Source organism: Numida meleagris, chromosome Z (genome assembly GCF_002078875.1).
Source record: "Numida meleagris isolate 19003 breed g44 Domestic line chromosome Z, NumMel1.0, whole genome shotgun sequence".
Taxonomy (NCBI): domain Eukaryota; kingdom Metazoa; phylum Chordata; class Aves; order Galliformes; family Numididae; genus Numida; species Numida meleagris.
Window position 1 is genome coordinate 24,473,773 of NC_034438.1, and position 16,946 is coordinate 24,490,718.

The 16,946-nt window shown below is 36.5% G+C and overlaps 1 protein-coding gene across 2 annotated transcripts in view; it reads left to right on the forward strand.

Annotated features, from left to right (window-relative positions):
- The window catches only part of COL4A3BP (collagen type IV alpha 3 binding protein), a 74,214-nt gene that overhangs the window by 35,014 nt on the left and 22,254 nt on the right, over positions 1-16,946 (forward strand). For both annotated transcript variants that reach the window (XM_021381478.1, XM_021381479.1), the window contains exons 4-6: positions 9,983-10,090; positions 10,893-11,031; positions 12,005-12,088. In XM_021381478.1, coding sequence (XP_021237153.1) covers positions 9,983-10,090; positions 10,893-11,031; positions 12,005-12,088 — 331 coding nt within the window. The remainder of the gene's footprint in view (positions 1-9,982; positions 10,091-10,892; positions 11,032-12,004; positions 12,089-16,946) is intronic.

Below are 16,946 nucleotides of genomic sequence, written 5' to 3' on the forward strand. Positions count from 1 at the left end.
CAACTCCAGACTCACACACTTGATTAATTACAAACAGTACAGATTGTTTAACTTTGACCAACCCAGCCTTTGCTTGTGTGTTCCAGTTATGTTTCATAACAGTCACTTTGGCTTTAAGAGTAGATGCTATAATTCTCAGAAGAATACTTCCTTGTAGGGTGGAGGCTTGGATGCCTAATGGAACTTCCTCTGAGCAGAAGGTGGGACTAGACAACCCCTGCAACCTCCGTTACTCTGATTCTGTGATAAATCCACATTTTGTATGTAGCAGTCAATCTTTGTTGTTCATGCTGTATTTTCTACTTCACATTGGAAGGAATCGCTGTTCCTGTTTCAAAATGATTTTTTTAACAAACAATGAAATTTTACTGCCTCGAATTTGCAGATACTCAAGTTTGTTAAATGAACGATCTGGATTAAATCTGTCTCCTTTAAGTTTTTCCTTTTCTTGCACTATTCTAAGGTGTGGCATCTACTTATTTCCATTCTTGTTTATACCTACTCCCAGATACACTGAACTGAGGTTAAGCTGGAAATAAAATACATATATAATGCCCTATGTGGTGTTTGGTAGGTTTAAGGAAACGGGGTAAACCTACCAATTTGAAATGTAAAAAGAAAGTACAGAGGTAAACAACAGCAAATTAGATTGCATTTACTGTAATCTAATCAAGCTACACATAGAACTTAAGGTTTGTTCAGTTGTATCTAATTGATCTTCAGAGACTTGGCTAGTTGTTGCTTTAATTCTTGACAAGCAACCACGATGGCTCCTTCTCAGCTACTTCCCTTAACTTTCATCAACAACTGGCAATATCAGTCATACGTAGCTTCTGTTTCTGAAGTATGCATGTGAGTAGACAGGTGTTTCTCTGTGCACCCAGAGAAAACCTTGTTCCCTTATGTGTTTGGGTTGGTCACATGAAAGGGAAGCCTCCTGTGTGACCTGAAGCTGCAATTAGAAACAAACTTATGTGTCAGCTGACTGAAAGGGCTTGCTGCGAGATGTATTGATCTGTAGTGTCACTACAGAATGTTCGAAAAAAAAAAAGGCTTTTTCTTCTGTGATACACACGCAATCTGCAAAGTTTTGTTCTACTGTCTTAGACTGTGGAGCCTGTTTGAGTTTAGCACTTTGGGATTGGAACACCCTAGCTCCACTTTCCTGCCACGTCTGTGTGTAGTACTTTTTCGTGCCTGAATGGGCCAATGTATATGCAGATCTATGTGAAGATCCTGTGGCAGCATTCTGTCGTAGAACCATAGAATCATAGGATTAGCTAGGTTGGAAAAGACCTACAAGATCATCCAGTCCAACCATCCACCTACCACCAATAACCCCACTAAACCACGTCTCTCAATGCTATATCTAAATGTTTATTGAACACCTCCAGGGACAGTGACTCCACCACCTCCCTGGGCAGCCCATTCTAGCGCCTGACCACTCTTTCAGAAAAGTAGTATTTCCTAATGTCCAGCCTGAATCTCCCCTGGCGCAACTTGAGGCCATTCCCTATCGTCCTGTCACTAGTTACAAGAGAGAAGAGGCCGACCCCCAGCTCACTACAACTGTCACTGCTGTGCAGAATGGACAAGGAACTGTAGTGCAGTTAAGGCACAAGTTCTTGCAGAAAGTGCTCCAATGGCTTAGACAGAGCACAATGGTGCTCTAATGAAATGAGACAGTTAAATTACAACAAGGAGGCTGAGTCATGACAGGCTCGCTTTTATCAGCAGTACACTGTTCTCTAGCTGATGTTTACTGTGGGCAGATTTTTATTTTGGTATTCAGTGCTGTATTGGTATCTGTTCTTGTCCAAACTTTTTTACCCCTCTGGAAGACACTAAGTACAAAAAAGGTGCACGCAGCTTAATGCACAACCTAACAATGGCCAACAGTATTACAACCTGAATTAAATGAGTCACAGTGTTTACTTTCAAAGTCCTGAGCATTTTGGTAAATAAGTCTTTTGGTTTGCTTTCTTCCTTGTGTGTTAGAAGTAGCTTTTTTTTAAGCTGTTTTTCCACCAGTTCCTAAGTTTTTCTGCGAGGGCAGTGCAGGTGTGCTTATTGTGGAGACTTGTGCTGTACTTGAAGTTGTGCTTCTGATTGTCTGCACAGAGGACATTGGCTTGCAGCAAGTAAAAGCATTCTCTTTTCATTCTCTTTTCATACAAATAGGTAGTAGGTAATCATAGTGTGTGGGGTGCTTTTATGTTGGCAGATTAAGTTGCATTTAGTATTTTTACTGATACATGTACTGACATCATGTGTAAAGTCAGACATTTTAAGCTATCAAATACTACAATTCTGGAACTTTAATTGCATAAAACAGTCTTACAAACACCCCTAAGCCTGCTTAAGTTTGTATTACGGATAGAGTAAATGAGTTATTACAAATGAAGTATCTGTGTATCACTACTGAATGACTTATGGGTTTGGAAGGGTTTAAGCAGAACTCTGTTTCTTTGCAAAGTTCATCTACATACAAGGAAAACTAGTTTGGTGAGAACTTGCTTACCACGTACACTGTACAGGATCACAGCCTGTGCATATTGTTACATAGTATATGAAGCTCATACTCACTCTGAGCTCTGACAAGTGCAGACTAATGGTAGAGCAGCTGAATGTGAATCGCTTCTACTTGGTCGTGGGTACTTGAGGCAGAGCTGTACGGTTTTCAGTAGGTCACATGTTAAGTGACATACTAATTGTAACATTATTCTAAGCCTTTGTGCTTGTAGTTGGATGAAGTTTCAAGAAATTTGTGTCTAAATATAGTGCCAAAGAGCTTAATTTGATGCTAATTACTTTGGACAATCTTAACTGGAAATTATCATGTTGTTTCACTGTTTTGAAATACATAATCAAGAGACGTCTTCAGGATAATTTCATTAATCTCCTTCAAAATGTTATGTGCAACTTCTCATGTATTGTCACTCTTCTAGCAGTAGACATCATTGTTACTTCTTTCATACTGTGCAGAAAACTTTATGTGGCAATGTGTTTCAAGTGTAATTATAAAGGCTAAAGGTAAAAGTGCTCTGTTTTTAATTGTCAGCCAAGAAAAGGAGGTTTGTATGCTCAGGGACTGAAGCAGGATAAGGGTTACTGTTGGACTTTGACCAATAGTAACCTTTATGCGTATCTGTTTGCTTTTCTCTAGTTCCCTCTAGTGGTTACTAAGGATATCGACTTGAGGAGATTAACTGGTTTGTTTTTCAAACGTGTATGTTAAATAAACTCACCCTGAAGTATTATGAGGCGTATGGGAACAGTTTGTCCAGTCTGGCTTGTTAAATTCAGATGGTTGTGATATTTTTTCATAGGAATACATGCTCTCACACTTCAGGTTGGTGGTTCAGTAGCTTTTGGAGGTGAATTTTTATCCTTGTAGATATTCAGACAGGCCCCTTACCTGACACTTAATCATACAGAGACCTTAGCATAATCTAAATTTGTTTCTAAAATATTTTGAGCCTTCAAAAACAGTGTGTTGAGAGCTGCATTACGTGAATGTTTTGCTTTTCTGTATCTGAGGTTAGGTTAGGTGTTATGTCTAAATATTTGAAGTGCTAAGATGAATTATCACCTTAGCATTCTGTTTTTGTTATGTCAGGCTTGTTCTTGGCCCACAGGATAATACCATAATGACAGAATCAAGAAATACTAGTTTCTGTAAACCAGTTCATGTTTTCCTTTAACTTCTTAAAATGTCAGTATGTCTAATGGGTACTGATAAAATCAATCAGTAAATAAATCCTTTGATTTGCTTTCTTCCTGATGCACTAGAGGCAGCCTTCTGTAAGCTTAGGATCTTAAGATCTTACAAATGTTTCTTACAAACTCTTTTCTTCTTGCTATGTAGAACTGTTGTTTTTTTTAATATAGTTAATCTTTCAGAACTTTACTGCTTTCCAGCAGTAAATATATATATATATATATGTCATCTGACAGTTGTTGCCTTGTTAGTTTGTGCTTAAGAATCTTTATTCTGGCAAATTGATTAATGACTGGAAATGGCAGGATTCTATGTGGATAAAGAACTTTTAGAGCAGACTGGGCTTTGTTTCTAAACAAACAGTATTTTTATACAAATAGATTGTTTTTATACAACTTCAGCTCCGGCCAGCTTCAGGAATCTGAAGTTATATCAGAAACATAAGGAAAAGATGCATGTCCCAAGGAGTCCTTTAGTTTCTATAAGCTTTCTTTATGCAAATCTGTAATTAGTGCAGTAAGCCTTCTTTGGTATTTGGAGAGTTGTGAGGGAAGTGAATACTGAGATCTGAGTACTACAGCAAAAAGAAAATGGGAAGAATAAGGAACAGGTTTTGAAAACCAGGGAAAAACAGACTAGATTTGTTGTTTTAAGGATGCAAAACTAGCTCTTTCAAAAATATTTTTCCCACCTTTTCCCAAATGACTGGCAAAATTGCAATTTCAACAGAGTATAATAAGTTGTTATAGCTTCTCTTCAGGTGTAGAATTGATTCTTCTTGAATCCTCTTTTAGACTTAATATGGACTTTTACAGTCTTTGCTAATCCTTCTTCAAGTGCTTGCTACTTTTTACATGCTCCTAGAGTATGCCAAGCATTTAATAGAGATTTCTATTCTGATGTATAGGTGAATGAGAAGTGAGGAGAAGGAAAACAGATCTATTCCTGTGTGTGGCAGTGTCAGGGTAACACTTAACTGAAGTAGATGAATAACAGCATAAATTATATTTGTGTTTTTCCAGAAGTATTTAATAGTGCATCTGCTTATTGACTAGCATGATGAGCTGTATGCATATCTATAGGTTTGTTCTGTATTTCTGTAAAGCTTTTTGAGATGTCTGTAGATCCTGTCAAGACTGTGTAGCTGAGTTCTCACCTGTCAGTACTGGCCAGGTTACTCCAAGCTATGTCCCAGCATAGCCCAGAGAGATGTCCCGCACTTGGCAGAGAGAAAGCCACCTTTTAAAGTATTAAAGCAAGTCCAAAAATGTTCCTCGGCGTATTGGAAACCTAAACCAGTGCATTGGTGCTTTTTATGTCAGAGTTTAGGTGCAGAATGGAGTTTGCTGGTTCTTGTTTAGCTCTACAAATCTTGTCTCTTTCCTGACAGCCCAAATTCACAAGAGAGGCAAATGTCATCCTTTCCCTTTCTTCTTATAACCTGGTGGCCCAGCAGTACAAGATGCTTTAGTTTTACTTCTAAGTCAGCAAAGGGAAGCAGTTATTGTCAGCTTGGTCCTTGACACTTTGCTCAGGAAGGTCATGCTCTTCCTCAATGGTTCCTAGATCTGAGAAGCAAAATCTTGAAGACTTTGTTTCTGTCACTCTCTGTAGACTCCATGATGTTGTCTCCTCAGCATCCTGCCTGTTCTTATCTGTTTGGATCACCTGCTCCTCCCTGTTAATCTAGTCTGGAATCTCAGCATTGAATATATTTGTTGAATAATATTTAGTGAATTGTCTTCGCGTGCAAAGTAACAGTTAAGAAACCTCATGGAAAAACAGAATAGATCCATGTAATTAAAGACGGGTGTGGACTATGTGGATAAAGACTTGTCAAAGTCAAGTCATTTGCCTTTGATTGCCTCTTTTCAGCCTTATTTTCAAATCTGCAATAGTTTGTGGTTCCAGAGCTTATTAACCTCTGCACCAGTCTAGCTTTTGCAGCTACTAAAGATCCCCATTGTTCACAGACAGGGTATGGTGACTTACCAATAATATACAGAATTTGAGAAGTAATGACCCAAAAGATGTTGTTAGACTAAGCAAGTGGGTATTGCAGTTACCATAATCTCAATGCTGTAGTATTGCTACAGTGTCTATTTTCATCAGTTTCTTTGTTGTGCTTATTCTCCAACTCAGAATTTCTTTTGGTCTTGGGCATTTAATATGCTTATTTACTGCAGAATTGCAGTGTTTATCACTGCTAGGAGCAAAAAAGTCTACATTTCTTTTCCCATTTTTGCAGTTTTGAAAAAAGTTCACATTGGAGCATTTTCAGCTTTTTACCTCTCTTAACAGAGTACTGCACTGTGGTCAGGAGGGTTGTATGCTGCTGTGACCTGGATTGTGACAGTCCTGTCTTTGCCTTCCTGGTTAATAGCCACTTGGCTTTCAAAACCTTAGATTTCCATTGCCAGAGCCTGTGGAACAACTGATAAAGCAGACCTGCAGATGTGTGTTAATTGTTATTTTAACTTCAGTACACAGAATCGCATCCCAAAGTGCCTTCAATTCCTATGTACTCTTGGGTCATGTTAGCAGTACCATTTCTTTCTTCAAGTACATGCTGAAATACTCACAGTTAGTCTGAAAATCACCCTTGGATCATGCATGTTTGACAGAAGATCTGTTCTGCTTAGTCCATGCCAAATCCTTCATGGTACCTTCCAGCTCTTTCACAGTTCTCTTGTTTTCTTGTAGATGTTATTTTTTAGTTACTGTGGCTTTATCTTTTTAATCTTTGAGTGGTATTTTTTCAGAAATATGGCAGAAAACATGATTACAGTTGCTATATTCTAATGTCTGTTTCATCACCTCCTAGGGTGAGTCTTATGTCTTAGAGGGAGGAGCTGCTTGCATTATGTAAAATATTAAATAATTTATGGTGCTAGCTGAAAATAACTGCCTTTGTGGACAAACATACATTGAAGCACTTGACATGCACTAAAAAAGACATAATCAAAATAATTCTTGAAGACGTGGGACAGTAATTTGCTTTGTTTGATCTTTGAGTGGAGGAGCTTTTCTGCGAGTCTGAGCTTTATTCCAGAGGATTACCGACCCACTTTAGGAAACCCTTTACTTGTGGATCCATGTGAGCTATCATGGAAATCTGCTATATGATTCTGTGAATACTTAACAATTTTACTGAAAGCAGCTTTGCTGATGCACTGCCTTTTTGCTGATAACAGCTCCTGCTCCGGTAAAGAATCACATGAAGCTTTGGTTAATGTGACTCTTTCCTCTTGCCTATCATAATTAAAAAAAACATTTTGAAAGGATTACTGGATTTTATGCAGCATCTTAGAAGGCTCAAGCTGTTGCAGTGTACTAACAAATGCCAGTTTTAGTGCATCTAAATCTGTGATGCATGCATGGAATTTCAAGGGACTGCATCTGTATACTGGGCATGGTAATTTAGCCTTAGTGCTTGATGCTGTGAATCAATACTACTTCTCCGAGTTATTTTTATTTTCAAGCAGAGACTGTTAGTACCAACATATGGACCCTACTCACTTTTCCAGTTTTTCATTCTGGGAAATTAAAAAATTGTGTAAACAGAAGAAGCTTGTATCGAGATTCCTCTTCTCAATGTAATGAGTATTTCTGCGGTGAATAGTTAATGATGTTCTGCTTTGCAAGACATAAATGCGGCAGTGACCTGCTCTCGTTTAGATGTTGCGGTAGTAGAATGGTGGGGCTTTGCATGGTGCATGCTTACATTGTTTGTGTTAATCTGCTTGCATATGCCTGCTGTGAGCTGGATGACTTGATTCTGCGTCAGTGATAAAGCAATACTTATTTTCTCTTTCTTCTGATGAATAAGTATTCTTAGTCTTGATTTTTTTGTCTTTCACTTTGGTTATTAAAACATAATAAAACATTTGAGCTTTGTGAATGCCATCTGTAAATGCAGATGCTTCAGATTCATGTTGTGCTGTTGAGTGTGCTTGCTTCTTGGTTGCAAAGAGTTAAAACTGTCTAAATGCTTTTTCACATAGCAGCTTTGAGTTGGCATGATTTGCAAGCTTATAGGTTGATGTCTTGTGTTAAATTCTGAAACATGAATAAACAAACTGATTAATCATGAGCACAAATGACTGTCAAATGTACTGCTGAGAAGATGCCTTTAAAAAAAAATCAAACTTAAATAATTATATGAATTGGAGTTTTGTTTTTTTTTCCCACCCAGCTTTTATTTTGTGAAATAATTTAAATGGGCATTGACTATCAGGGTAATGTTAGAAGAAAAGAATTTAAGTCAGTGTAAGTCGCAAGGATTTCTACTTCTGAGGTTTATCTTTTCTTCTAAGCTGTATAGAAGTGCTATTAGAATGGACCTTGATTAAATCTTCAGGTATAGACATTCTAAAATTTCACTTGCTAAGCTTAAATCTCTCATTTTTGCATACACGTGTCTTGCTCACTTTAAGGAGAAAACATTCAGAATACATCTGCTCTTCGTCATTAAAATACTGCCTGCAATACATTGGATATTTTTACCATGTTTTAAAATTAATCTGTTCATGAAGTCATATCCTACTGAAACATTTTCCCTTCTTTCTAACTTGTACAACTTATATAGAAATTAAATAAGACCCTACTGTCAAACTGACAGAAGAACGAACACATTCAGGATCATTTTAATATTGGTAGTGTATGATTAAGTCAGCAATGAAGCTGACACTGGAACAGTTAATTTTGTTTAGATTTGCATTTACAGGAAATGTTAGCATAAATATTTTATGATGAACCGAGATGTTTTATAACTATAAAATACTCTTGTGGTTTGTGCTTATTAAACACTTCTTACGTGAAATAGTAGTATTGTATGTCTAAAACTCTTAATTGTACTCTTAAATTATTTTTATTCCCTTACCTGCTTTGATTTCTCTTGTCAAATCCTTGGAGGACTTAAAGTCCACTAAAAAAAAAAAAAAAAAAGCCAAAAGCTCTTACTTGAATATTTTAAGAAAACTGATCAAAGCTTTAGAATTTGGGTACTTCAAGTCCAGTGGTCAAAGCCATAAGCTTTGTACTGTAATACTAAGTGCATTGCAATTCAAAATGTGGTTCATTATCTCAAATATACTACCAAAGCCCCTTATTACTTCAACTTTACTTCAACTGATATCTTTAAATGAAGAAAAAAAAAAAGCACACCGCTATATCCAGTATGAATGTTCTTAATAAAACATCTACTCCAATAGATATTTTGAAGAAATGCTTTAAACAAGTAGTCAATTCTGAAAAGTGGAGCTTTTAGCTCTTTTGTTGCTATACTTTCATAGCTATTTTTCTGGGACTTTTACTCACTGTGAAGTAGCTTTAAATGCATGGTTTGTAGCAAATGACTAAATGATGTATACATCCTTAAAATCTGACTTAAGGAAACTGCTTCTTGCATTCCATCATTTCACTCTAAGCTGTCATTAAACATAAACTTCTATGTAGGTTATAATATTTATCTACCTTTTGTGAATTTAAGCAACAAACTTCAAGATGTGCTATATAAAATCTTTCAAATTTACAAATGCCTCCTTTTTTGTTGTTATTAATGTAAATGTTGTGTAAAATGATCATTTAACTTTCTTTCAGTCTAGACTAGTCATTTCTAACTACACTTGTATTTCTTGGCCATACTCATTTTTCAACTTCTGCTTCTGGTACTCATTCTGTTTTTTTCAGAAGTCTATTCTGTTTCCTCAGTTATTTTCTGTCTTCAGCCTTATTCTTCAAACAGGCCAGAACCCTTGGCTCTTTATTGCTTATTTTTTTTTCTGAGTAATCACATTCAGACATGTTCATTTAACTACTGTGTTAACAACTCTTCAGCCATACCTTCATTTCCACAAAATGGAGTTTCTCTGCCGCTGTTTCTTTCGTAACTCAGACATTGTCCAAATACTCCTGTTTCAAGCAATGCTTCAAACAACACTTTTTCATTACTCCCTGTTTTTAATACTCTGTAAGTTCATTTGCTTTATTTATCAGCACTTTCCTCACTATCCAAAGCAGCTTCTAATTTATAGGTAGCTACCATTTTTCCAGATCATTATGATAACAAAAAATAGATTCATGTTAACTTCACAGGTATTCCATCAACATCTTAAAGTTGCGGGCACAATTTGAGTTAAGCTCTTAATGCATACAGGCAAGAAACAACGTTTTAGAGGAAGTGACGTTAATTGCTTTTATGGCTTCTTCTCATATTTAAAACCTCACTACTCTGGTTTTTGTGTGGTTTGTATTTTTTAGACTGAATCTGGCTATGGATCAGAGTCAAGTTTACGCCGCCATGGCTCCATGGTGTCTCTTGTTTCTGGAGCAAGTGGATATTCTGCAACATCCACCTCTTCGTTCAAGGTTAGTGAATAATATTTTCTTAATATGGATGTGTAAATACGGCACTTAAGCAAATGAGAAAAGGATATGTTATGTGAAGGTCCGTTCACACAACTAGAGGGAGGAATACCAACATTTAGGTTTACTGTGTAATTTGGCATGTGGTGAAGAACAGATCGTACAGGAAGCTTTCACATGCCTCTGAGCAGTTGTCCATTTTAAATTATAGTATCTTCTGATGGTAAAAAAAAGAAAAATCAAACCTGTTAGGAGAATTTAACCTTTCCCAGTGTACCCCTGAGAATACAAGGGCTTCTAAATTAAAAGATGTGCTGGTTCTGTGACTTAAGAGATTTGATCATTAATACCAATTGGCAAATGATTTTTCCAGTTTCTAGTGCCTAAAATGTTTAACATTTCTATTTGAGTGGGCTGTGCTTCTTGTGGGAGCTGAAGAGGAGCAACGCTAGAAAGGTGTGTCGAGATTAGTACAAAAACTAGAGCTGAGTATTTTCATGCAAATATCTGCAAACTTGGGATTAAGGAAAACTGTTATTAATAAGCTTTTTTGAATGCTCTGAAGTAGTAAGTGCAACAAAGAGGAAAAGTTGAGACCAGAGAAAGAAGTGAGGAAGGAACACTTATATATAGTTTCTTATAATCATGTTCTTTGAACGTTAACAGGATTTCTTAGCTACTGATACCTGAAAAGTCATCAGTGTATCTGAAAGATTTATTCTTCATAGATGCAGAATTTTTTTTTTCATTGAACTATTGCAGAGTATTTAGAAGCATTTGAAGTGTTTTTCTCTTGTATTTTCAGAAGGGCCATAGCTTACGTGAGAAGCTTGCAGAAATGGAAACCTTTAGAGACATCTTGTGTAGACAAGTTGATACTTTACAGAAATATTTTGATGCCTGCGCAGATGCAGTTTCCAAAGATGAACTCCAGAGGGATAAAGGTAAAATTGTTATTGGAAACTCTGATCTCCATAGAATCTAAATTTCTATACAGTAAGGAATAGCCATTTAAATGGTTCTGATAGTATTTGATGCCCTATGAGGAAAATAGAAATATTAAATTTCTCTTTAACACAGTAATCAATCATTGATGTTTCTGCCTAAATAATTTTAACTATTTGCGCTGCAGTGGTTGCATTCCCTTAAAAAAAATGCTTAACTTTGCTCTTAACCTGTAGCTGACAACCTTACTGAAAAAAAAGATCTTTTAAGCATTTGTTGTTATACAACATTTTTTTACCTTTATAAGATGAAATCAAGGTAATTTACTACTGTGTTTCTTATCATTATTTTGGAAAAAACATTAGGTTATTAGTTTGATAGGAACAATATGTTCTTACGTAAAGGCAAGGGTGCTGCCATATTGTATGCTTCAGAGGTGTATTGGCTGAAGGTAGAATACTGTACAGTTTGAGTGTGCACTTGAGATACTAGTAGACCCAGACAAGGATATCTGCATATCTGAATAGTTTTGCTCAGAGCACAGCTTGTTTTCATTTTCATACACATTTCTTGGGGCATTTGTATTTACCCTTGGGTTTGTTCCCTCTCACTATAAAAAGTCCTGAAAGTTTTTTTTAGTGAGAAAACGATAGATATGAACAATTCCACTCTTTTGCAAATTTTCTAGTGTAGAAGAGCTGAATTGTGGCTTGTTGCTTAACCAGTCATAAGAGAACCTTCTTCCCCTTGTACACTGACCAAAAATCTCCTAATTATTCCTTATAGTAATGTTGTGGTTGTTCCTAATGGGGATTAAAAAAAAAAGGCAGGAGGATCGTGACTGTTTGATTTTATAATAGGAAAAACATCTTGTGCTGCTTAGCTGTGAAAATGCCCCTAGTTTGTTCTTATTCACTGAAGAGCTGGAAAAGCTTTCTCTCCTAACATGTTATCTTTCTCTCCCTAATTCAGTGGTAGAAGATGATGAAGATGATTTCCCTACAGTGCGTTCTGATGGGGATTTTTTACATAACAGTAACAGCAGTAGGGAAAAATGTAAGTATATCTAAACTTCACTGAAAATTCACGTGAATAGTGTGATAAGCTTTATATGACTGATATTTATGCTTTTGTCTGAGAAGAAAGCTATAGGAATAGTTGTTCAAATCTGTTACAGGAAGTTTTTGTTCATTTGAAAATAATCATTCATTAGTTGTTCCTCATGATTGTCTTGAGTTAATTTAATTCACACAAATATTAATGGAAGCTGGTCAAGCTGATAATTCCTATTGTGTTCGAAGTCTCTTCTAAAAAATTCTGCTGGAACAGCTATGTCATTAAAATATTGGGAACTAAGAGTTGTAATAGATGATCATACTTTTTTCTTGTGAGTGTTGTCAACTTGTATGTTTTTTTTCCAAGTTCTGTGGCTACATTATGACTCAGTCAGTGTTGTTACTGATTCTCTCTCCTCATAATTTCACCACTTTTTATCTGTATTTTCCAACGTTGTGATGAACAAAATCCTGATTTTTTTCTAATTCTTATCTTAAAAGATCTATTTATAGTCATCTTCCTCTATCCATGCAGTGAATGTGAAACTCATGCAAGTCCTGCTTTTTGAAAAATCTTCATAGAAGTGGCCTTCCAGAAGTTGTATATGTGTTTAAAAACTATTTGCATTCTTTTTAAACTTTCTCTTGTTTCCTCACTGAAATTATTTCAGTGTTTGTTCACTAGATGCTGACAGTTTAGGTACATGCTAGATCTTGGTTCACATAGTTTTTATATTATGCTGTCTCTCTTTCAAATCTGATGGAGTCTTAAAAAGAAAGTAGTTTTTTTCTAAACCCTAAACACTTTCGTGAAGGACTTGAAAATATGTGGGCAAAATAAGCCTTTTTTGTCTCTGCTGTTTTCTTTATAATGAGCTGTGGTTCCTATGTCTTGCCGCTTTCTTTTTATTTAAGTGCTTGTGATGTTTTCACTGGTAGACTCCAGTAGCTCCATCACATTGCTCTTTCACTCTTTCTCAAGAGAATGGGAACTAGATGTAATGAATCCAGGCTCTTGGGCTGAGTTAAGGAGCAGTTTAATGAAAGGAGAAATAAAACAAGCAAAAGCCATGCGGAAGCAAATGGAGGAACTGGTATTTCCTACAGGCATGTGACACCGCCATGTCTTAGGAAGCTAGGACTCAATACGCATAGCAGTTACCTGGGAAGACAGACACTTTCATAATGATAGCCTCCGCTGGTCCTTCCCCTTTCCCAGCTTTATTGCTGATTTTGATGTCATACCAAGGGGATATTCCATACCATCAGTTTGGGACATCTGTCCCAGTTGTTTCCCCTCTCCACCTCTTGCTCACCCCAGCCTACTGACTTTGAGGGGCTGGAGAAGCAGCCTGCATACTGCTCAGCCACAGTCAGTGCATTCTAGCTACAGGCAGAGAGCAGTGTTGTGTGGGCTGCTGTGGGGAAAGTTAACTCCATCCTGGTCAGGCACTATGCAGTTGTTCTTTCTAGAATATCACCAAAACTGTAATGAGGGATGAGAAAGAGAGGAAATGGAAGGCACTTTAAACATACTTCCAGAATGAACAATATGAACAGACTTTTCAGTGATATAAAACGCTTCGTCTGCTAGGGATTAATTATAGTGCTGGCATCAGAGGTTAAGCAGTGTATAACTTTGAAATTCTGGAGTAAATCTTTTGGGCTTCTTGTCAGCAAATATAAGCAAGTTAGCAATATTTACCTGTAAGGAAGTCTAACAGTTCCACCAACCCTATGTAAAGAATCTACATTTTTAAGGACTTCTAAATCACTAGAACAAATTCCAGAAAAATGAGAAGTTTTTTTTTAAAACATTAGTGAGTACTTAATTTCATGGCATGATTCATTTTGAAAGAGGTATCTGTCAAACTTAATTTTTGTAGGATTGACGTAGGAGTTTCAGCTTAATTTACCTTTAGAACATTTTTTCATACCTGCATTACTCTGATAGATATCCTATATATGCATACTTAATATGTAAAATTTCATATGGAAAGTATGTATTTTTAGTACATCTGGTCATCTTACAGATTTTAAAAGGAAAGTGATGTCCTTTAATTTAACGTGTTTTTTTTTTAGAGGAATTTGAAGTAATATATCTATATTCATCTTGAAAAAATTTCTGTATCAAGTATTCAGGAATTTCTCTGCTAAGAAATTGTTAGATAACATGGATACCTTTATATAAACTCATTTACTATCGGTCACTATTATTTCTTCAACCTTCTGCTTTTTTGCAGAACTTGTAATTACAGTTTTTATGATTCTTGTTTCTATTATATTTACCTTCGATCAATTCTGTCAACAACTGATTTTCATTTTATTTTTTTCTGTACCTGTTTGATTTCTAAGGGCTAAATGCATTAAAGATTTCATGCCGTCATAGAATATCCTGGGTTGGAAGGGACCCACAGGGATCAAGTCCAACTTCTGTCTTCACGCAATAGTTTACCAATCTTGTGCTCAAACCATTAGATTTATAATAGGTTTTAGGAACTGTGTTCTCATTATCTTTTGAAATTTCCGTTCTGCACCTTTCTTGAGTAGGGAGGAGAAAGCACAACTGTAGAGATTTCTATACTGCTATGAAGATACAGTGTTTGGACAGGGAAGCTTTTTCTGTGTTTCCTAGGAACCTTTAATGAAATTAGAGCACAAAGAAAGTATGCAAATTTATTGCTCACTTTCCAGTTGGAAAATCTGAAGCAGTGGTCATTTGTATTGAATCACGAAGGGAGAGCCTGGCTGATGTGTATTTACCAGTTGGAAACATATAGTCTAGGAATGTAAGAGTCTTGATCGAGAAGCGTTCCCATCTGTCTGCTTGGGAAGATGAGTGGATTTGGGCTTAAATTATATAAGGGTGGGTGAAACCTCTTTAAAGACAGAAGATAGAACTACAAAGATGAAGGAGATAACCTGATATAAAATACAGTGGGACTTGTGGTGAATTTGTGTTCTTTAGATGCAAGAGGTTTCAAGATGCAAGAGGTTTCACCAGCATTGCTGAAATAATGAGGTTATTCTTAGAGGAAAACTAATCCTATTAATCCTACTGCCATCCACAGAAGATCAACAATAGATATTACTTAATAAGTGAGTAATGCTCCCACCCATTTCTTTTTCATGTAGAATTAGTATAGTGGTATAAGTAGTAGAAGTGGCATAAAATGGAAGGGAAAAAGGAGCTTTGTTTTTGTACTTACTGTCTTCTAAAAATGATCTTCCATTTCACTGAAAAATGGGTTTTACCAAACAGGTTCTGTTTTAGACTTCTGGGGAAGGGTTGAAAACAGTATCTTAGGAACAAGATGTAAAAACTGATCAATCCTGAAAGAGTAGAGGTGCAGAACAGCTAAAGGGCATGGTATAAAAAAATCATGATAATGAAAGGAAGGAGAAAATGATTCAGAAGTAAAGCAAAATGCTTAAGAGACAAGATAATTAAAAAGGGATCACTTGACTCAAAATGTTGAATTTAAAGGAGGAAAAAAATCATAGCAGAGCTTTTTTCAGTTGACTGCGGTTTAATTAGCAAGCTAGAAGAGCAGTTCCAATAAGAACAATTTTACTATTATCCTTTAATTGAACCTGTAGATGTCCTAATGGAAGATTTCAGCCTGAAATGCTAGATCCTGTAGCTGATGTAAAAAAGAAGTGTAAAGAAGAAATAGGAAAGCTGTTTAGCTTCTCCAGGTAGAAGAACTGACAAATGATTGTTAATGTTCTGAAGCTTAACTGTTTCTGAGTTTGGGGCTTGTGGTCATCTTCAGGCATGTTCTGGGAAGAAAAACGTCTCCTGTGGAGTACCCCCATACGCAGTAAGGAATTGCTTGAGTGATCCTCTCCTCACAGAAATAAGCTTTGCAACTTTCTACAACAAATTCGTTTTTGTCCAGTGTTGTGTACAATGGGTGAAATGACTGACTTTGGGTGAAACTGCAAGCAGTGTACGTATCACTGCTACTTTGAGACTAATCCCTGAATAAGGACTTAAAATATACGATAACCAAAACCATATCAAAGTATTAATGAGTTGTAGCTGAGACTCAATGAAAGCTGACGTTGTTCCAAGAAATGAGTCTTTGTTGCTGCATTCCCCTAACAAACTGCAGCAGAGATTTGTGAAATGAATTTACTGTGTTGCAGCTAACGGATGTTTCTTCAGCATGTCTAGCAGTATTATGTTCTGAAGAGAAAAAGAGGTCTATAAAGCAGCATTCCCTGCAGCTGGTAAGCCTGCAGGTGATTGTGCTGTACACCAGCAGGACGAATTAGTGGTATTACACTTCTCAAAGAAAAATGCAGCTTGTGTGTGAAGCTGTTGTTTAATTTTCATTATTTGCAGTGAATCCACTGCATTGCCTCCTTGCCAGCTTGTACCACTTTCAGTCTCGGCCTCCTCCGTGTTCCCTCTGCAGCTGTTAGGGGGAGGGAGATCTCATTTGCTCGTTTTTATTTCTGAAACAGATTTTTTTTCTTTCCAGCCCCTATCATCTTCATCTGTTAGGGAGCATTCTTCATTAATACAGAATAAAAAAATAAGCTGTTTTACCATAGCATGTATGCTTGTTGGGGAATTTGAAGAACTGTGTGGTCGGTAATCATTTATTTGAAGAAAGAAAAAAAAAAAAAGTTTGATTCCTTGTGAAAGAAGAGCGTATAAAGCCTCTGGAGACTTACACCACTGCTTGAGACCACGTGATGTTTGCTTTCTGTTCCTCAAGTGCAGATGCTGCGTTCTACCATCAGAGAATAGCAATTGCATTTCCCTTCCCTGTAAGAACAGAGATTCTTGAAAGCTCTGCTTTGCCCATGCAGGCAGTTATTGGATAAACTTAACATAAACATTTATT